The 23,278-nt window shown below is 39.8% G+C and overlaps 1 protein-coding gene across 1 annotated transcript in view; it reads left to right on the forward strand.

Annotated features, from left to right (window-relative positions):
- Positions 1-23,278, forward strand: part of LOC114467636 (ERC protein 2-like) — a 172,339-nt gene that overhangs the window by 88,022 nt on the left and 61,039 nt on the right. Inside the window, exon 15 of the mRNA XM_028454087.1 lies at positions 718-878. Within this exon, the coding sequence (XP_028309888.1) occupies positions 718-878 (161 nt within the window). The remainder of the gene's footprint in view (positions 1-717; positions 879-23,278) is intronic.

A 23,278-nucleotide genomic window follows, 5' to 3' on the forward strand; every position in this document is an offset into this window, starting at 1 on the left:
GATGTCCTGGGAAATGTGTGAATAATCGAGTCTATCCAAAAGAGGCCCATTCTTTTTTATTCTTCTTTGTTCTTGAGCTGTGCAAATAGCTTCTATGATATCCAATATCACCAATTTTCTTCTATATAATGGTGGAGTCCACTCACATTGTCATAACATACTTTTTCACACAGCATCCTATTATAACGTACTTGTTTTCAGACAATTAGGCACTTCCTTTCTTTGGATAATAATGCCCTGGAGTTAAATCCTGTCTATCAGACTCTCCAAGTTGGACACACCACAGCTTTTAGAAAAGCATTTCACTCAACTGCTCGAACTGCACTGAAGAAGTGAGATTTGGGAATTTTTGTTGAAAGATGAGGGAATAAAGAAACCTTTTACTTATGCAGGGGTCCTCAGCCTTATTTGACTGACTTTTTCCACAATTTCACCCTTTTCTGGGTGTTGGCTATTAATTTAGTAATTTGGCCTCACATCAGGAGTGTTCATGGTTCTCGTTTTGTTGTAAAACATATCAAAAAGGATATTTGTACCTGTAAATCCGCACCATATTTTTCTACCATGCTCAAATTGTGTGTCTATTCTACACTTTAGAATAGGTATTCTAAAGTGTAGATCACCTATTGTTAAATGCAGATTGTGTAACAATAATACATTTTGTAAAAGAAACATTTGGGTGTGATTAAACATTGTTATTTATGTTGCCTCATACAGTTGGAGGAGCTCATGGGGGCTTTGGAGAAGACCCGCCAGGAGCTCGACGCAACCAAGCTTCGTCTGTCATCCACTCAGCAATCTTTACATGAACGAGACGGTCACCTGAATAATCTGCGCCATGAGAGACGAAGACAGCTGGAGGAGATTCTGGAGATGAAGTTAGTGTCCCTTTGTCTGTCAGCCATTCAGATGCATTTAAAAAATGTGTTATGATTACAAACCACGCAAGTTTTGGTGACATTGTTGGGGATCTATGTGCTTAATTTCAGCATTTTTTATGGAGATCTTTTGTAAGGATTTAAGTATCTTTCACCGTAATGCAGTGGGTTCTAGACACATGGCCACTATAATTCTACCAGCAGTCCCAGAACACAGATTTGCATAAAACAATGTAGATGTGTTTCAACACTATGTTAGCGCACACATACAGTATGATCCATTTTCAAACTTAATGCTCAACACTCAACCTTTGAGATGGTATTAATTAAAAAAAAACGGAGTTGTATTAAAGCTGGTGGAGCCAATTTTTTTTATCAGATAAAGATATAATGTAGGCTTCATAGATCGATAAATCAAAGATCATTTGCTTGAGAAAAAAAAGATGTGAAAGGTTCAAATTGGTTCAAATTGAGAGTGATTACAGTGGTGATCAAAACAAACTTTTGATCACCACTGTAATCACTCTCAGAAAAGTTTTGTGTATTGCATTGTGGGATGTGAAGTCCCACAGACTGATGCATAGAAGTGTTTTACTTCATTCTTACCATAATTTATTGTGTTTTCCCCAAAAACTTTGCCAAAGTGACTTCCCTACACATTTCTGCTGTTTTCATCGACTGAAAGTTGATGTTTAATTTTGGGCTTACATGGAAACATCTAAATCCAACCCAAATGTAATGTCTTGCAGAGTGAGTGAGATCACAGGAATACTGGGAGCAAACTAGAACAAAAATGGGGTCAAGCATATCACTGTTGTCCTTTTCTGACAAAAAAACAAGAAATCACAGTAAGTATGAATTAAAAACACTTCTCATTTGTTTACGGGACTACTCATCTTACAATGCAATGGACTAAACTTTCCAAAAATGTCAATGAGTGTTCACAGTGGAGATAAAAACAAATGTTTGAGCGGCAATTTCAACCCTTTCATTCTCTTTTTTTGAGCAAGTGCTCTAAGAGGCCTGCACTATCTTTATCTGATAAAAAAAACATGACGGCAAATAATATGCAGTGTAGAGACGGCCAGCTGATAAAAAGGTATTTCGTGTTTCGATTCAGATTACCATTTCCCAGAGTTTCATGATCCGATTTGCTGATGCTGTATATTGACTTCAAAAATAGTCGTAACACCTGTCCACATGTGCATTGGACTCTGCTATAAAGACATCATCACTGAGGTGTGATCGTATGAAGGATCTGCCGTTGTCTGTAACAGCTTTCACTAAAGTTCCTTTTATTGAGGACAGGTGTCATAAGAGTGGAAAAAAAGGCTGTCTGCTTTTCCATGTGTGAGAGTGTGTCAATGGGCCTGTATGTGTGAGTTCACTGATCTATCAGTGGATTGGCTCCATGTGCGCTTGCTGTGAGTGCTTTGATTGAAGGCGCAGAGAACCACATATCTGCTTGTCATGTGCTGCAGAGAAATGCCTTTAATGTTAGCCACTCAGCACAGTACAAAAGGGAAGGCTGGTACATATGTATTAAAAACACAACTTTTAAAGTCCATCACGCCTCACGAGCCACTCTGATCACATTAACTACATAAGAATGTGCACATGTACTCCCCCTTCCAACTGTGTGTGTGTGTGTGTGTGTGTGTGTGTGTGTGTGTGTGTGTGTGTGTGTGTGTGTGTGTGTGTGTGTGTGTGTGTGTGTGTGTGTGTGTGTGTGTGTGTGTGTGTGCATGCGTGCATGAGTTTCTTCTGTTTCATAGGGAGTGACCTATATGTCTCTTACAACACTTACAAACAAACATCTTCCCATTAGATCAGGCATTACCAGGAATACTTATCAGTGGAAATTTATGGTGAACGATTATACTCCAAAAACCTCAATGTTAGTGGAATAATCTGTGCTGCAAAGGCACCAGGTTGACATTAGTATTATTTTACCATTAGAAGGATGTCTGTGGAAGAACGTTAGTGTGATGGTTGGCTGACATAAACAGCAACAAAGCAGAAATGATTCTTTTGCTCTGGGGGTTCCAACCTGTGACGATGCCACATTGGTGAGAGCTAATGGAGGGGGCCCATACAGGCCGTGAGTGTGTGTGGTCTGTTGTGGATTGGATTGTGTGTGCTCGTGAGCGTGCACGCGCATGAATGAAGAGGTTGCTGGCAGGGGTTTGGGGTCATTGATGATGAGGATTAAAGGACTGTTGGATGGCAAGGGGCAAAGCTTCGTGAGACTGACATACATCTGAACAAGCCACAGAGATATGCAAGCAGAACGTACACACAACCTCTGTGGAACTCGCATATAATTACTCACGTCTGCAGACATGCACATACTTACACAAACTGTGGCTTTTTGCTTAAAAGGGGGCCATATTCCCACAGCAAAGCTCTGGACCGAGTTAGCAAAAGGAAAACTAAACAGGAAAGATAGAGCAGAGAAAAAGAGGTATTAAAGGAAAAAAGAGGGGAGCCATGGAGGGAAACAAGGAGTGAGGGTGAATGCAGGTATAATATGACACTAAGGGAGAAAGTCAGAGGGGGGGGGGGGGGGGATGGGGAATGGAAAGGCTACACACTGAAGTATTTCAAATCTTAGAAATCATGAGAGAAGTTTGATTGCATGCCAAGTTACTCTTTCTGTTCCCTGTTATGTGGCATATGTCAAGAAGACCAGCTGAAGCAAACCATGTGAGGCACGTTCCCTTGTGAACTGGAGAGGTCGGTGCGCACGTGTGCGAGCGCGTGCATGTATGTGTGTGTGTGTTTCAATGTGTACGTCTATGTGTGTGTGTGTGTGTGTAAGGCAGTGAGAAAAGGACATTTTGCCTTTTCAACACTGTTAATGAAATAGACAAAAAGGGAAAAATAATTTCAGATCCCCTCACATAACATGCTGGGTTTTCGTGCGTGCGTGCATGTGTGTGTGTGTGCGTGTGTGTAAGAGAGGCAGAGAGCAAGTGAGCTCTGATTATTTATCTGTTCTCAGACATGGAGCTGAATGCTTGATGTATCATGAGTTGTGCAGGTCTCAGCTGACACCAGATTGTGTTTCCAACATACTGTACTGTATGTCATTCACACAAGCATGCGCGCACTCAAACACATGCAAAAACATGTGGTTCTGACTCTGTGAAGTCCACTTACTGACACATATAACCCCTTCCCTTACACTGACCTATCATCGTAACAGGGTCTGACTTTCACCTTGAATCAGATCATATCTCCTAAAGAAAACTATTCCTTGTCTTTTGAAAGCAATGCATTTAGTCCATACTTGTTATTTTACTGTTAAAAAAAAAGTAATACAACTAATGAAGCAAGTCAAAAGCAACACGGGGCAGATGGACAAAGATAGCACTTTGGCCTCACACCAAAAAGGCCCTGAGTTTAATTCTCATTGACAACTTTTATATGTGACATTTACATGTCCTTCCTGCTCTAGTAGGGGTTTTCCTTCAGCCCCACTTATTAGAATGTATTTATTTATTTATCTTTATCTATAACCAGTCATGATAATCATCAAATTATTGTTTAATGAAGGTAAAATGCACAATTACCTCCACATTTGATTTACTTTGACATTTCAAGGAGTTCGTAACCAAGATATTCACCTTGTCCCATTATACCATATGTCATAACATTGCAGGAGCTTATTTAACCTAATCCTTCTGTAGATGTCAGATGATAGTATCTCTCTTTAAAAAAAAAGAGAGAGATGATAACACAAGATAAGCAGCTTGAAATGTATTGCTCAAGCCAATAGAGAAGCAAATTTGACAAAATGGAGGTGCAGAATGGAGAGCTGAAATTGTGGAATATTAAGAGGAAAGCATATTTGCACTAGAAAAATAATGATGCAACGAAAATCGCTATAGAGGGGAAAACCAAGTTGTAGTAAAGAGTTTGGATGGAAATGTATGATGGGGAAAAGAAATAAGGATAATGGAGTGCGGTAATGATTAATGGAGGGGGTGATGAATGAGGTAGGGAGTAGCCGAATGATAGAGAGAGTGGTAGAGAAAGGATCAGGGAGAAGATGAAGAGTGGAGCTATAGGAGCAGGAAGGGCCAGAACTAGACTCCTTTGCTAGCATTAAACATCCAGCAGAAGAAACAACTCGGTAATAGCTTTAGTACAGGGTAGCTCATTTCTGACTTTCAATTACAGTATATACAGTAGGTGCCATGTAAACAATAGATGCAAACAAATGCAAAACAAAGTTTAATAGTTTTATCTTTGTCCAGGTTAAGAATTTTTTTACACAATTCATTCACAATACTGGATGTGTGTGTTGTCTATGTGCACTGACATGGACCAAACGGTTGTGAGGCACATTAAAAGGGGCCATATTCCAAAGATATAAAATTTTTGTATGTCATAGATCCCCAAGGTGTTTCCAATTGTAATTCCTTAATTTGGAAAAAAGCTGAGACAGAATCAGCAGGTATATAAAAACTAATTTCACATCTTCGCCTTACAACCGTCACTCTTCTTGTTACTTTATTGTTTTAACTCAACACCCTCGCAGAAGGCAACGAAACTATTCTACAAAAAAAAGCCCCAAACTCAAAGAAAAACCCTCTGAACTTACTATTAGTTTGGCTTATGATGTCTTTGCATACCCGTCTGTTGGCTTATTACAGTAACTCACAGCCTAATGAAGCTAGGTGCAGTAGTGACATTATGACTTTCAAATCCCCGACATAGACATCCAGTCTGCGAATGGTCGTTGCCACGGTTACAGTGACTAAACATACAGAGGGACCAGCTGTACTGGCAAGGTCATGTCCCGCTCACTGATCTCTCCAAGGGGCCAGAACCCACACACTCGCCAACTCGAGAGCTTGCGCACACATTTATAAACACTGAACATTTACCACTAAAAAGTTTAGACATTCTTTCAAAACTCCAGTACATTTGAAATTTTCATGGTCAATAATGATCCCTGCACGCCACATAGGACTTTAAGGTGTTATGTTACAATTGTTGTGATAGGTAATGATGGGACATGGAGGGTCAGCGCAGCTAGTGAATAGGATTCTCTGTATTGCACTGATGAGGAAGGGCTGACCACACATAACTTTCTTCTCTCTTAGAGCAAGTTTGTGTGTGTGTCCCCTCGTGGGAACTTGAGGCCATTCATCATGTCTGTCTGTGCTCTCATGCCCTCTGACACACATGTTTACCTTCAACGTGTGTGTCAGCTGTTGAGCCCATAGGTGTGTTATTATGTCAAGGCCCAGGCAGGCACCACCCTACTTCCCCAATACCACTCACCCCAATATTTCAGGATTTTTGTCAATGGAGGACTTCATCACTTGGGAATCTTGCTTTCAAGTGCTTGTTCTGTACAGTGAGGTAATGAGATACACTTGCTTTATAAAAGTTGAGTGAATATTTACTTGTGGGAACTTTTGATAGGATCATGCCGTGCATGGCTAATGCACAAATGCCACGAGGCAGAAATTCAAAAAGTTAAATTATAAATCAATTTCTAAAGCTTTAGTTTTCCAGACCTTGTCATTCTTGTGGCCTTTTTGTCTAAACCTGCCATTTCTTTACACTCACTATGCTCAAAGTTTGGCTGTGATATCACCAATCATAGTCAGTTGTAGCTCCAGTTTATTAATACTATTTTTGGACACCTACCCTCACAGCATGTCTGGCACCAACCCAACCATTATTTGAAGTGGAGTTATTACACAGAATGTGAACACTTAGTGAAGTTTGGTAAGATTTTAGCACAGTTGTCCTGCAGTAGGAGGGAAGAGTTACTCAGGTTACTTTTGAGCTGCACTAGTCGTAAAGTAAGGAACAGCCGGGTGAAGGGACACTGGCTTCTAAAGTCAATGCATCGTTGAGTGAAGGGTGAGAGACATGTCATAAATTTGTTGATGAGCTATGAGTTCTCTCAGCTCAGAGCACATTGGTAGATATACTAGATATGTGGGAGGGACAGTGATTGATGGAAGAGTCCATTTGACAGACTTATTGTTGTGTATTTGTGTGTGATGAATTTGGGATGAAGTGTTTGTGGCACAGAAAGAAAAGACGTGCAGTCTATAAAGACAGAGAAGAAGATAGCGGTAAAAGGTCACATAGAAACCCCTATAATCTTTTATAAGGATTTTAACACATTTGCAGTTAGAGCTTGGTTGTACTTCATCACTCTTTGAACACCCCTCACCCAACTTCCTCTGAGTATTCAAAGCCCCCCGTACCTCCCTTTTTGGGCCTTTTTGTTCTATCTCTGGACTGGTAGAAGAAGGCCTGGAATTTATCACACATACCCAATAATTACTATCACAGGAAATGGGGCCAAGGAAGTGAGTGCACCAGCCTTGCTAATTGTTGTCAGTCGCGCACACACGCACACACATGCACACACAAAGCTCATTAGAGTCATTTGGGTTGTTGTAGTAGTAGAACTCAGGAAAGCCAAGTCTGATTGGCCTTAGGTAGACTAACACCCCTGAGCACCTCTAACCTGCAGTTGTATAAATCTCTGGACTAATTGATTGCAAGTTTGTGTGCGTGTGTGTACATGCCAGAGTGGGCAATTGATTAGGTGGGTTTTGTAAGCCATAAAGAGGCAGCGGAGGACACACCGTCCTGCCCTCAGGGTCACAGGAGGAATGAAGAGAAGGAAGAGTGGTGAAGTGCGGAAGTGGGTGTCTGCAGGGACGGTAGTCATAAAATTGTGTCTGACCTAATTATATGTTTTAAGGTAATTTATACGACTTAATACACTGCCCCATATCTAAAGGCTCCACCTGACTATTTAAACATGGACTTTGAAGGAATTTTTGCTCATTCAGGTTACACTAGAAGAGTTCTACTTTTGTACATTGTCTTAGTATGTTTCTTTTTTGGTGTTCAAGGGGCTGATAATTAAGTGAGTGGTCAATATTGTCAATAACTTTAGAACTAAGCTTTAGCTTACCAATAAAAAACAACAACAATGAATGGCAAACAAAACAAAGTGCATTAGTTAAGCCTCCTTTAAAAAATGCTTATATAACGTAACTGAGGTCTGAGGATGACATCACAGCCGACTTACAGCGTTACTTGAAAAGTTGGAAGAAAAAATGGCAGCCTAACTGTAAACCGGCCTTTTTCCTCATTTTCCGCTGAGACTGTATAGGAACTCCATACCAATGACAAGTCTGACATGTTTTGGTTAGCTAACGGACAGTGGCATTGGTTGAGCATTGAAGTACCCTGACTGTAATTAGATAGCAGACTGAGATACTTAGACCCATTGTGAAACCATATGCTGGGGCAGTGGGCTCTGGGTTCATTCTGACAATACATGACAATTAGGGATGGGAATGGAAAGCCAGTTCTTTCTGAGAACCCGTTCCCAGTAATCCAATTCCTAGGAATCGTTTGTTTGCTTGCCTGTTCAGTCCGCTAATCGGTTCCTCTTACGTCGCAAATACAACGTCACACTCAAGTAGCGTGTTGTTTAAACACTCTGAGCAGGTGAAGCTACTCATGTTTTCACAAACAAGAAACGGATGGAGATTCACAGACACCGTAAAGTTAAACGGGCATTGGTGGCTCCGTATTTAGGAGTCAGTGATGATTTGCATAGTTTTTGGCAGTTTAGACAGTGTTTCGGGTGGTTTAAGTGGTGTTTGAAGCGGCCAGGATGGGGGCGCGTGGTGCACCTAATGAGCAGTCCCTAAAAACATTTCCCCATAAAAAAAGTTCCGGTGACAGCGTTTCATGACGTTTCTGTCCATTTCCGTGTTCAACAGTGAATTCCGTTTTCATTGGTTGATTCCGTGATTCCGTCCGCGATTCCGTTAACATGGATTTTATAGGGCCCTATATCTTAGTCCAAAGAGTGGATCAAGAAGTCCAACTATATAGAAGCCTTCCTCCCATCCCAAACAAAGACAGCCACCCTCTGGTGGTGGATGAAGAGGGACACATTGCCAATAGTGTCAGCTTTAGCTGAGAAATATCTCTGTGTCCAAGAATGCTCATTGCCATCCGAAGTCCAGAAAAATGCACATTTGTTTGCACAAAATGGTTAATCTACCACAGTGGATAAGTACAGCTGTACTTTTTGTTAATATGTTCCCTTTTTTTTTTACAGAGTAATTATTGGTTTTATGACTAAATTAGTTTAGGATCAAGTTGTTCAAGTTCAAAAGGAGCACTGTAAATATTATCAAATGTTTGTGGCCAAAGTGTCATATATTGTACATATTATCTTCCAGTGAAAACAATCTCTACCTGCCTTACCTGGTGGAAATTAAAGAGACAAAGGAAATTAAAGAGACAAAGACAAGATAATAAAGAGTTAAAGAAAATTGAATCGATAAGCAGTAATGGTAAATTTATATAGCACTTTATCCCCTCACTCAATCTCAAAGCGCTTTACAATATCAGCTCATTCACCCATTCACACTCACACAACAATGGGACTGAGCTGCCATGCAAGGCGCTAGTCGACTACTGGGAGCAACTTAGGGCCTTATGTGGCTGGAGAGTGTTTGTCTTACCACAGAGTGACTAGAAGCTGACTGATGCTTTGATTATTTTGTTCCTAACTCATTTCACAATGTAATGAATGACATTTTCAACTGGATAATGTCTTTCAATGGATGTGATGTTTGAGTGTTCCCTTTATTTATTTTTAGCAGTGTACTTTTAAGAAGCCAGTTTGCTTGTATGAACTTTCAACTTACCGTTCTTGACCAGATAATGTAAAGTAATGCACTTGTTGGGAAAGTGATTGGTTTTGCTGAGTTCATTATTTTGCTCCCATTTGTATTGGTTCTGGACATCTTTCTCTCTGACAGAGATTGTTCTCAGGGGGTTTGGATAGATAACAACAGCTCAACCAAATACTTACCAGCATTGGGCTACTCCACCACCACCGCACACAGGCTTAATTACTGCAAAGCAGCCAGCCGCCCCTGGCACTTAGTGTTTGTCTCGGTGTATGTGTGTGTGTATAAAATCTGATTAATTCTGGGATGTAGATTTAAACTATAATTATCACTTTACACTTCTCGGTAAAGGTAGGAAACAGTTCAAACAAGTTTTGGATGCTTGGATGCTTATCTTCATTGATTCGCTAAGATTGGGTTCTTTTCAAAGGGATAACGTGTAAATACATGAACATGTTTATCTGAGTAGGTGCATGAGTTTTATGGGTGTGTATGTGTGTTAGAGAGGATCCAAACAGCAAAAAGGCCAACATCATTCATGAATTAATAAGCACCTTGTGACCGTGATCATGAGATTATTGTTGTGATGATTATTTAAGCCTTTGTCTTTCTTGCTGTTCATTGAGTCTTTGCTAAGGGAAGAAATATTTGAAGCCTGACTGTTCTCCTAAAGCCAGTTGGTACGAGGAGTAAAATGTAAGCAAAATGACAGAGAAGAATAGCAGAGAGAAAAGGACATTTGTGTTGTGTTTAAAAATCCAGTGTTTGACTCCAAAGGAAAAAACGAAAGACGGAGGAAAAACAAAAAAAAACTTCAACGCGCAGAATTTAAAACCAAAGTTTATTTGGATCACATTAATTCAGGAGGGCAACCGCAGGGTAATCTGTGCACTACTCAGATTAATTTGAGTAGACTGCTTAGTGACAGGTCTGGTCACTACCAAACAAACAACAAAGCTATTCTGCAGAGAATACAGAGACCGATAATATGAAAAGATAATGGCACAATTTAAATGTTTTACAGGCCTTTCATTGATCACAGGCAATGTGGATGATTTAAAATAGGTTAATTCACAAATGTCTCTGTATAAAGTAATATTAAAAACAGTTTAGGTTGAAGCATTTTACATTTAATAATCATGCCCTTAGGTGTCATATATTCTGTGATGCTTTACTCCCAAAGCTGTCAACACTCTTTGGGTGGTCAATGACAGTTTCATTGTTATTATTTATTTTAAAAGAGAGTATTTTCATATTCAAATTTAATCAAAAAAAGAAAAAAAATAAATAACACAAAAAATACCTTCAAAGCTGCTATTAGTTTAACGGGATTGTTGCTTCGAATCTGAAGGACAATTTGAATGGTCGTTGTGATATTTTGGGGTTTAATATAAACATTTAATTTAACTTTGTATTGGCCTGGACTGGTATGATATGTCCAGGTTGTACCTCTCTTGCTCTAAATGTAAGCTAGGAGAAATCTTAGCTTGACTAAGTGATCTTTAAAACTACAACTTACATTACAGTGTGGTCCTGCATTATCTTCTTTATCTGCTTATCCTGTCAAGAGTAGGCTACCAAATGTCTGCAGGAACATATCCAAACTGACATTAGTGCAAGGAAGTAAACACACCATGGAAAGGATTTCAGTTTATCCCAACATTGATAAGATCTTGGTTAAAAAAGTTTAATTCTAAAACGTAAATTAAAATCTAGTAATGTGAGTGATTGATCTCAGACTAAACAACATAATGTGTCTACCACAGATAGACAGGAAAGAACATTTTTACCAAGCCTGAGTGAACAGAGAAAACCATTATCCATGTCCTTAAAAGCACAACCAACACCATACTGACAGATGTAGACAGTATACATAGGCTACATAATGTCGCACAAATTGTAGTTTCAATTAGAAATTAGTCCAGAAATAACAAGAGTAAAAATCTTGTTTTATCAAGTTTCTTGCCATTATCTTTCTTTACACACACTCTCAGTAACTTGCTCTAACATATCTGACATATCTCTCATCCACTCTTGCTTTAGGTCTGCAGGATTAGCTTTTAATGAAGTCATATGTGTGTGTGTTTGGCTTTGGGTTTAACACTCAATTGAATTAGAAAAATTACGCTTCCTCACACACACACTCAATTCAATTCAATTAAATTCAACTTTATTGATATAGCGCCAATTACAACAAAAGTAATCTTAAAGCGCTTTCAAAATATAAAATTCGTAGCAACAAATCCACATGAACAAGTTTAAGCAACAGTAGGAAGAAAAAACTCCCTTCTAACTGTTTTTTATTTTAACAGGAAAAAATCTCCAATAGGACCAGTGTCAGAGGTGGCAGCCATCTGCTTAGACTGGTTGGGGTTAGTGGACAGGAGGAAGAACAGAACAGGCTAGAGAGATAGAACATCAGTGTCCAAGACTACTTGAGCCATGAACCACAGATCAGGAACTGTCAACTCCAGCTTCAAGACACCTGAAACAAAACAGAGAGAGAAGGGCGAGGAGAAGGCACAGACTGCAGAAAAACATGATACAAGAATACAGTGGAATGAGAATGAATATGGGGTGGACACATCAGTGTAAATGGTGTGTAAGCAATGTGAGCAATGTGATGGGTATACAACGATGTTCAGAAGACGGGGGTTGGCTACAACCCGGCACAACCTTGTCTGACTGGACTTCACACATTGCAGCCCATTAGAGCTATGTGTAGATGGTGGATTGTGTTTGAATATAGTGTTGGTGTTCTACTATTGAATCTTAGTTTTTAGTTCCTAATTTTTTTTAGGTTTAGGGCTTTGTTCCCAGTGGTTAGGTTAATGCTATTATACGATATACATTTCAGCAAATAAGTAGGTTTAGCCTTAAAGGTGGAGAGTGTAGCAGCCTCCCGTATTAAAACTGGGTTGGTTCCGAAGACGAGGAGCCTGGTAGCTAAACGCTCTGCCTCCTGTTCTACTTCTAGACACTTTTGGAACTTTTAGTTTACCAGCAAACTGAGAGTGGAGAGTTCTGCCTAGACGATAGGGCACTAAGATCCTAACCCTAACCCTTTCAGATATACAGGAGCTTGATCATGTAGAGCTTTGTAGGCTAACAGGAGGATTTTAAATTATATTCTAGATTTTACAGGAAGCCAATGAAGGGAAGCCAATACTGGAGAAATATGCTCTCTCCTGTTTGTACCTGTTAGTATTCTGGCTGCAGCATTCTGGATTAACTGGAGACTTTTTAGTGAGTTACTGGGACATCCTGACAATAGAGAGTTACAATAATCTTATCTAGTCTAGATGTAACAAATGCATGGATTAGTTTTTCAGCATCACTCTGGGCCAAGATATTCCTGATTTTAGAGATATTACGGAGGTGGAAGAAGGCTGTTTTTGTGATTTACTTAATATGAGTGTTAAAGGGTAAGTCAGTATCAAAGTAAACACAACTTTTTTACTGTGGGCCTGGGTGACAGAGTAATGCCATCCAGAGACATTATTTGCTCTGATAATTTCTCTCTGAGGTGTTTTGGACCAAATAAAATCACCGGTTTTATCCTGGTTAAGAAGCTGAAAGTTACCTCATTCACTGCCAGCCATTTTCAGAGCAGCCAACCCCATTTTGCCAGGCGTTTTAGATGATTTTCACTGATCTTTCAAGACCTACAGGATATTTTGTACTGTGACGATCTGAAATCTGAAACCAGATTAGACTCTCTACGTTCATCAGAATATATTTTTTTGTTTGTTTATTGCTTGTTTTGTTCTTCCGTAATCAGCAGTTGAAAAGAGGCAAGTTTCACACAAATCGCCGGTTTGTGACAAGAAGCTGAGAAAAAAAGCCTTTTTCTGCAAAAACCTGTCAGTGACTTTGAAGCATTTTTTTTTTTTTTGCTTTAGTGACACCTTAACATTGGTTTTCTTGTATAAAACTACAAAAACAACACGAAGACCAGGCGTTTGATGGCAAAATTGTTATTATTTTGTTATCTATGTCAGAGTTGAATGGTTTGCTCACTGTATTTTGGCATTCCTCCAAGTCTCTCACCTCGTCATTCTCCACACATGCAACTTCCTCATTCTCCTGGACACGCTGAGTGTCACCGCTTGCCCCGTTTGCAGATTAATTCCACTGATGGAAATTTAATCCAAGCGGTGGTGGAGGTGTTTTCCTGGCGGTTGTTTCAGTCGGCTTAATTTAACTGAGTTTGTCTCCATTTTCGTACGAAAGGGCTTCAAAGCGATTATAATGAGTAAATGGAAGAGGGACGCCATTTTCCGTGTTTTTCGTCTCATCCGCGGACAACAACCTCGGCCCACAATGGCAGGCGTGTGGAAAAGGACAGTCTTGAACCCGGATTTTCCCAGGGAACTGTATCGTTGTCCTATGGAGGAAAGACGACAACGCTATTGACATTTTTACGACCGTGTCCGTATACTTGGTAGTTCATCTTTCTTTTTTAGCTCGTTAGAAAGGCAACAAATCTCTTCCCGTAGTTTGGTATTTTCTTTGTTGGCGTTTAGTAGTAAAATGTCTTGCTCTGACGGCAACTGAGGAGCAGCGTCCCCACCGTCTGTAGCTGCGGCCATTTTGGAGTCTGTGATATGCAGTCATCTGTTGGACAAATGGAAGCTGAAATGTTCACACTGGGAGTGGTGGGTGTAAAATGCCAGAGAACAGTCAAACGTAGCTGGCAGCCACGGTGCCTTGGCCTGAGATCACTGCGTGCACGTACAGCCTTGCAGCGACACAGATCTTCTCTTAAGTTAAAAAAAAGTAAAAAAACAAAAGAGCAAAGTGTCTTCTTCCAATGTAAGGGCTTTTATGTGATAAGATCGGCTTGGGGTACTTTTCAATGCAGGATTCCTGAGCACATCAAACAACAGTAAACCACATCACACAAGACAGGAAGAACTCGGCTCCATTAGGCAGCCCATAAAGAACATGTGTGTAACAGGAGAGCTACACTAGCCACTACTAAAGGTGTATGTACATAAGACAAACATAGTGAGGTATGCACTAAATACTCACAAATTATAGTCTGCATGTGCATGTGTACCCTACAGCACATTGCACATTGTATCCAGGTAACAATCTACATTGATATACTTTATTGATCCCCAATGGGGCATGGCGTTGCTCAAAGTTCCTATTGTTTATTCGTGTAGCTAAAGTACCACACCTTGATTGTTCATGTTGATAATCAAACAAGTTTGGCTTTATCAGTGTACCTTCATTATATTTATTTTAAGTAAAAGTTAAATAGTAAAATAGCAAAACAAGTACTTCTTAAAGAACAACGTATGTGTGTAATATCTAACACACTTTCCAAATGGCTTATGTCTTCACTTGTTCCCTTTTGCTTTTTTATACAAAGCGATGTCTCTCTTATGAGGTGTTTCAAGACAAAAGGCCATGATGCATTGTGCAAAACAGAGGTGGAATGATAGAAACAGGGGAGGAGGTGAGTGAAGAAAGAGAAAAGGACTGACCCAAATTGAATTCAGCTATTTTTCTAGAATTGATTCAAAACAGAACATTACCGTTTCTTCCAACTTACAGTCTGAGAGTTTTCACTCACTCCTCAGTCTCCATCAGATCCATTTCAAACTGAATGTTCCTCATTTTGATGCTGGCAGTAAACTGACAGTAGACAGATTAACCTTAATCATCTCCTGTGTAGATTACAAAATGTGGAAAAAGATTATTTGAAATAATTACAGCAAAGAACGGGAAGAGTATTATGTATCAATGTGGATATAGATGTGTCTCTTCCATTGACAGGATGGAGACACAGCGCCCACCCGGCTATCTGTGAGAGCTACTCTAATGTATTTAATCCAAAGGATTAGGTTGCCTCCTAACATTACAAGCACTTTCATGCTCGTCAGCAATATTTTAACCAGTGAGGTTAACATTTAATCCTGTAGAGGAAACACACAAACATCATTATTACCACTGATGTCAAAAATGTTGCTGAAACTGATGCTTGGACATGTGTTGTGGATGCTATTTTAAAGCAGATTGTGTGGGATGAAGAATGGTGGATGGCAAAGGGGCAACAGAGGAGTTATGCACTATAGCAAGCCTAATTGCTTGCGGCTCCTGTTGTGTGTTTGGCTTTGTTTGAGCATGTCCAATATAACCAGTCACAAGGGAGCCTTTGCCAGTGCAAACACACACACAAACACATTGCTGAACTGTGGTAAGGGCTTTTATTGCAGTGTAGCTCTTCGTAACATGACACCTAGGGCAAACACTGAGTAATAAAGCAATTGCAGTATGTTGTTTAGGTCCTCATCCTGGCAGGCTTTGTTTATCTGACTTTCAGTGACTCAGTTTCTTTGGTGTCCTGGCATGTCACTTTGGACCAAAGTGTATGACAACAATGAAAGTACCAGTGCAAGTATGAACAAAAACACAACCTGTGTGTGTGCATCAGTTTTACACGGGTGTTACTGGAAGGTTTGTTCCATTGCTTCGCAAATCTTTGTAGAAACCTTCTGGTATGACTAACTACTGTACTGTACATGACGGTTTGTCTCTGGATGACTAATTAGCATCCATTACATGACTTTCTCTTTGTGATACATTATAATATGTTTTTAGCATGGCCACAGTGTCACTGGTGTATTTTGAAAACAGTGCTGCTAACTATTTTAGATTGAAATGCTCTAGATCAGGGGTGCCAAACTAATTTCAGGGGTGTCAAATCCGGCCTGTCAAAGCCTTCCTTTCAGCTCGTTCTTTTCTTTGTTTGTTAAAAATACAACAGAAACATAGACAATTAATATGTGTTTAGTTCCAGACATATGTGTTTTTAAGACATAAATTGTTTGCTGAAACTTTGTTTTTTTCTTATTTTTTTTAAACCTGGTATTCCTCCTAAATAATTCCTCAAATTACATGTAATGTAAAATGTATACACGTTGTCCACAAATTCTAGGACTTCTAGATCCTGGAGGCACTATTATCTATAACTTTTCGCAGTGAATAATAGACATTCGTCAAATGCAAGAATCCAAACTTGAATATGAAAAGGTTGAATTTTCTTTTTTTTTTTGTCCCACCAAAAATCTGTGACCTCTAAAGTAAAATGAGTTTGACACCTCTGCTCTAGATTGTTTAAAATGTGTTTTAAAGTGTGTTTATTTCTTACTTGACATTCCTGTTTATGTGCAAAAATAGTGGTTAACATGTGCTCAATCCTAAGGGTGCCTTTTTTGGCTGTATTAGCCACATACAGTAACTGTGGTTAATAGTGATGCTGATTACTTGATTTCCAAAAACAACAAGCAGAGACCAAGAAAGAATAATTTAATTCAGGACAGATGTCAGAATCACATCTGTATAGTATGGTGTTTTCCCTTTCTTTGTTGCTAATCAATTTTGGTGTTTGTTATGACATTCTTTCCATGCACCAGATTATTTGAAAAAAGTAGCCTTTAAATTTGAAAACATGCAAAAAATCACATATTCACAAAATAATTAAAAAATAGATATTTTTTTCAGCACATCCAACATCCACATATGAGCCGCCTTGTACCGGCACACACAGTACTGTATGTAGTCATAGCCAACAAATGGACTAGGTGGAAGATGTTGCTAAAATACCTGTGATGTAATCTCGAGCTGGCACGGATGCATGTGTTATCTATCTGGAAATCCGTGAGTCTGTCAGCAGAGCCTAAATGCACACTACCGCAGGTCTCTTTATTAAAAACCAGACGTATGCTGGAATTTATGTGCAGGTGTGTTGGCAGGACAGCTGAGGACTCCTGACATGGCCTGTAGTTACGCTTGAGTATTGTCTCTGGACTGCTTTTTAAAAGTGTTTTTTTTTTGCAACACTACATCTATTTTGTTCATGAAATGGTGGTATGTTACAGGTTTTGAACCAATTAACTCATATTTGCCTGTAAAAAAATACATTATGAAACAATGCATAAATGGTGTCCTTGCACATGTGTGAAAAGACATTGATTTGAACTAACACTAAATAACAATAGCAGACGCTTTTCTGACAGGAACCAAAAAACAACTTTGATCAAAGAACAGATAGCTGTGATTATAAGAAACGCACGCTTTGAAAGTTCATGTGCGCATTTTTTGTTTGTGCTTGCAAATAATTTTTTTTATAGCCACACAGACAAAAAAAATACACATAAGGCACAAGTCATACCGAATATTTTTCAATATTAAACCTATTCCACAAAACTTTACACATAAGTGAATCTCTATCGTAAAATGTGCAGCAACTGTCGAACAAGCAGTTTTAATGATACAACAGCCACAGTGTACCAGAGGCACGATCTGTCTACACTCGCTTCAACGTAGAAATTACCTAGATTATAGAGCGGTGTGGGTGTATATGTCTATCCATGTGTGTGACTCAAGGTGTGTCTGTCAGTGCATGCGTGCTTGCATGTGTGTTCATGCGAGTGTCCCCTGTAAAAACTACAAATTCTTGTGTGTCCTTTAATGTTTGTGCTCTGTCTGCAATTGTATCAAAGTTTGTGTGTGAACGTGATAGTGAGGACGTCCTCAAATACGTGCATGCCTTTAATTGATCGTATTCCTGTGTGAACTGACAAGGAAATAATAGTGAGGAGTTTGATTTTTCATCAAAAGGCCAAGTAGTAATCATGTTTCTCTTTGATCCCATGATCCTCCTCATTGATCTGCCTAAATATGCAGCAGACTTGTCCAGACCTGGCTGCTAAACTTGTAATCAGTAGAAAGACAACTGAATGTTGTCGTCTTTCTCTTCTTTTCCTTCTAGATGTACTTCTTGGAGAAAAAACTTTTCTCTCTTGCCTGGCAGCCCAATCTGCAATAGCTCAATCATCTAAATCTATTTTATCCGTTCTTCTGATGTGCTGATTTCTAATCAAGGCATCACTGGTTAGTTACGCTCTAGGATCGCGTCAGCATTTCTACCACCTGCTGTCTCTCAGACAGAGCCAGTGTCACCAAAGCGTACACAAAACAAGCTCACACTACCGTCATATTAACCTTCCCTTTCAGTCCGAGCACCATTCTTCTGTCACTCCTCACATTCTCCTTCATCTTCCCTTTCTTCCCTTAGTCTTGACTTCTTTGTGTTGTTTTTCTAAATATAGGCCATATGCCATAGAGGATTGAATTAAATCTTGGCACAGATACAGATCAATATAATGATTCTGGATCAGTTTGAAAATAAAAAAAAAATCCCTATTTCTCATCCCTAATTCTCACCTCCGTTTCTAATTACCGGTCTTTATGAAATTTGATCCACTTATGTTGGGTTGGTTCCTTAATTACTTCACTGAGTTATTTCCGGATCAGATTTATGCCTTTCATCATGATTTCTCAAAAAGAAAATGCAGGTGCCAATACATTTGGACCGACTGTATGGTTATTAATGTGGATATGCATTTCTTACAATGCTTTAAAGTGTGAATGATCATGGTATCATGATCAGGATCACTGATCCAGATAACTGCCAATATCTGACAAATAGGATATTTGGAGTTTGGTGGAGGTTTGCGCTCTTAGGGCTGGATCCACAAAGATCTGAAATAAAGGGTGGTAATTCAGTTGCTTCCCTAAATTTTTTTGTGACGCAGTTTCCTCACCTGCTGCGCGGAATTCACAAAGATTGCAGCAATCATTAGTGCACGAGCAGAACTGGTGCAGACCGGCCCTATTGAAATTAGCGTTTTGCTCATTTCAATAAGGACGTCAGCACAAGCACTGACATTTGAAGTTATATTTGAGGCAGATGGACTTTTCTGTCTAAATGGAATAAGGGCACATTTGGAAGTGTAGCAGCGGCGGCGTGATTCCTTGGGCTTTGTACTCCTTATTAGCGCGTGGAGTGACATTTGCACACGTTTTAATACCACTAAACCTTTTGTGAATCCGGCCCTTAGTGCTCTTGTTTTTGTCTTTTTTTTCAATTCATACCATATAGATCAGGGGTGTCCAAACGCGGCCGCCGAGGGTCGATAGTCTACCAGGTTTTCAATGTGTCCTTGCTCCAACACTTCTGAAATCCTGAAGCAGCTTTGCAGAAAGTATGCTAACAAGTCTATTATCTGGGAGTTTGATGTTTCTGCGCAGTATCTTAGCTCGCTGTTACAAGCACTGCACACTATTGGACTGCAAACTGCTTGTACCATAGGTAAACTTGCTATGACAATGCTATCCATAAAACCACTAAACAACTTTGATTTGTTTGATGCCAAAGACCTGCTATGATCCTACACCTATGAATGAATATCTGTTGCATTTTTAAGGGCTGTGAGTGTGTTAGTCTTCATTTCCAGTAGAAATAATAAAGGGCAAGGGATATGAACTCCTCCTGCTTTTTGGACCTGTCAGATGTGTACAGAAGTATTTTGGGTGCAAGGAAGCGTGTGGGTGCGTCTTCACCACTTTGGTGTAAATTCAACCCTTTTTTGCTTCTTGTCAGGAGTGTGCTTTGTATTTTCAGGCGGCATTTAGATGATCGAAGTACAAGAATCCATGCAGAGGACAGAAAAGGCAGGAGCAATGGGGAGAGAGGAAAGCAAGCCGGGTAATTGAAGGGTTCAGGGTAATACTTAAGCCAAGGACGGTTGTTTCAACCTGTTTGCATAACCTCCTTGAACTTAATATTTAGCCCCGCTTTGGCATGAGTACAGGGCACAACAGAGACAAATACAGAATGATAGAGGGAGAGAGAAGTCGCATAATAGAGAGTTCCACGTCCAGGCGGAGGTGATGCCATTCTCTTGTATGATGACTCATTCCCTCTTTGATCCAGAGGAAAAAATGAAGAAGGAATGAGGACGGAGAGAGAAACAGACGGTGTATTTTGGTAGCTCGCTTGTCAAAGACCCTTTGATGAAGTGTTTGACAGAGAGTTATTGTAACACATTGGAATGTACAGAGCAATAAAGATTACATTTTGTATGACGCCATATGGAGGATGTCTTTGTGGTATTTTCAGCTTACATCGCTGACAGTTTGGAGAGGAGACTTTACTGTAACTCCACTTAACCCATCACACACAGGGGATGAAGGAAAGGCCGGAGTACATTTGTCTTTTAGGTTTCCCTTTGTGAAACATTTTTAATGTGCACAACTATTATTCTAACAAGCTGTCCCCTTGTAAATTAAAGAAACTCAATTTGATTAATATTCGGAATTGAATTGTTTATTTGTGTGTGTTTTCTCTGGGTTCTCCGTCTTCCTCCCACAATCCTTAAGGTTATGTAGATTGCCCCTAGGAGTAAATGTTAAGGGAATATGTTTGTATTTATGTATTGTCCCTGTGTGACAGCCTGGCATCCTTTCCAGGTGCAGCCTTACTGTACGCAAGATGATGTCTTATAGCTTTTATATTGTGTCTTTTATTGGAGAAACAATTTGTGATGCACTAGTTACATTTGATTTGATTTGAATATAAAGAAATATGTTAATTGATTCATTTGTTGGATTCATTCCTGTATCTAGTTTGTTCTGAGTTCCCATTGCATATGCAGCATATATCTTAGATTCTTGAACAAGTTAACTATGGTAACTTTAAGCTTGTTACACACGTCAATACAAAACTGCACTGCAATTGTGTGTATGTGTTAACCACTTTGTGTGTGTGTGTTCTTACAGTAGTGAGACTGCAGCTGGGTTACTCACTCCTGACCTTACTTCTTTGTCAGATGACAGTGATTTTAAACAACCCAGCTGCTGCTGCTGCTGCTGCGGCATGGTGGTGTATGTCTCTGCTGTTTCTTGTTTCTGAATGTGAGGCAAGGGAGGCTCACATGTGTGTGGTACAGTTCAACCTCCTGTCTTTTGACTCATGCCCTGGGGAGACACTGTCAGTCAGCTGAATGACAAAAAAAAAGACTCAAAACAAACCCTGTAAAAGAACGAAAACACTGGTTCTGGTTGGTGCAGACCTAAATCTTTTACTGTAAAATCATTTATTTATTATTTTATCAGCTATGGATATATTCCACATGACCTATTTATTAAAAAGGTTTTTGCCAGAACAGTAATACACCAGTCATGCTGTCACAAACATACTGTTTAGGACATTTGTGTAGTTCTTGTTTTTTAGGGTTTTTATTTTAATTGTATGGTGGAGTCTTGATGCCATTTGCTCTCATTAAGCCACCTGGTCTCCCTCACACTTTTCCTCTGTCAGGGCGTCTCTATCTCCTCTCCCCCACCCCCTCTGCCGGGCTGGAATGCAGAGGTGGCCGTCTGGTCCTGCTCATCCCTGGAAGCAGTCAGCCATCTCTCGTCGTCCCTGCTCCTACTCTAAACATTTGGGTAGTTTTGGCAGATTTGTTGATTTTTGTTCCCTCGTATTTTTCCTTGTGTTGCTGTAAAACTGATGCATATTCTTTCAATTAGACTCCCACCAACACCAACACCCACTCGTCAGAGCACCGGTGTGGGAGTGGGGCTGAGCTGAGTAAGTGGGTTGTATATTTTATTAGTGAAGTGAAAACACACATAACCTGGTCCAGTTTTGGGAGAACCATCTGCAGCTTTTTATTTGGAAGTCCAAGTTTAGCATGTACAAGTTTAGCAGGGTTACCCTGTAATATCTAATATATTAAGAGTTTCAGAGGAAGCCTAAGTATTATTCATAGCAAAGATGGACAAACTCTCTAACTGAAAGATTCAATAAAAGTGTTTAAGTTTTAAAACATGAAGAGGAAGTGACAAGTTAAATGCACAAGTTTGCCGCTTCTCGTTTGCACACAGCTATTCGTACCTCGGCAAGCCTGAACTTAATAAAATGACATTTAATCAACATTTAGAGTTGAAACACAGATTTACCATCTAAACTGGATTAGCATTAACCATATAAAATGAAGTCTGTGTGTATTTTATGCTTAAAATGGACATTTTTCCTCTACCTTCTCAGTTGTAAATAACATGGAAGTCGAAGACTATAAATAATAGTGTCACTCAACCATGCCCCATTTTCATGTCCTCTGCTTGCTCTCACCACAGGCCCCATGTACTGCTTAGACAGGGGCCCCCAGACTTGTGCTGCACCTTCAAATACTCACACACATGGAACAGCGATAAAAAGCCAGAGGAATGTCTGTGCAGAGCCGGACAGTTAAGTTGTGGAGAGGCATAATCACAAACCAGAAGACCTCGTGAATGTTCTGAGAGCAGATAATAGTGGGCTCTCCATGTTCTTGCTGACAAAATACATCACATGTGTGCATACGGACATAAAAGCACAGATGTGTTTGTGAAATGTTTGATACACACTCATGTGCGTTCACAACACGTGAATACACACTGCACTTAAGGGCAAACAGTATTGATGGTTCCCCTGGGCATCTCTCAGACGCATCTGTTTCTGTCCCACTGACTCTCCGCACTCATCATTTCAAGTAAGTCATAACACAAATTATAAACACGTATCCCTCAACCGTGACGCATAGGAATAACAACATGGAGCGCGCATAGCTGATTTAGGGTAACTTGGGACTCCTAAATCTTTAAGTTTTGCTCCTTTCTTGCCTTCCAACTCTTCCTTTCTCCCATGCAGTACAGGTGGATGTCCTTCCTCTCAAACACACAGTTTCCACTCTTTGATAGCTTTCATCTATTTTCATCATCATTTTGGTCTTTACTTACAATGTAGTGTGTTTATTCCTTTCCACACTTCCCACTGGTGCAAACCTTATCTTC

This window comes from Gouania willdenowi, chromosome 7 (assembly GCF_900634775.1).
Source record: "Gouania willdenowi chromosome 7, fGouWil2.1, whole genome shotgun sequence".
Lineage (NCBI taxonomy): Eukaryota > Metazoa > Chordata > Actinopteri > Blenniiformes > Gobiesocidae > Gouania > Gouania willdenowi.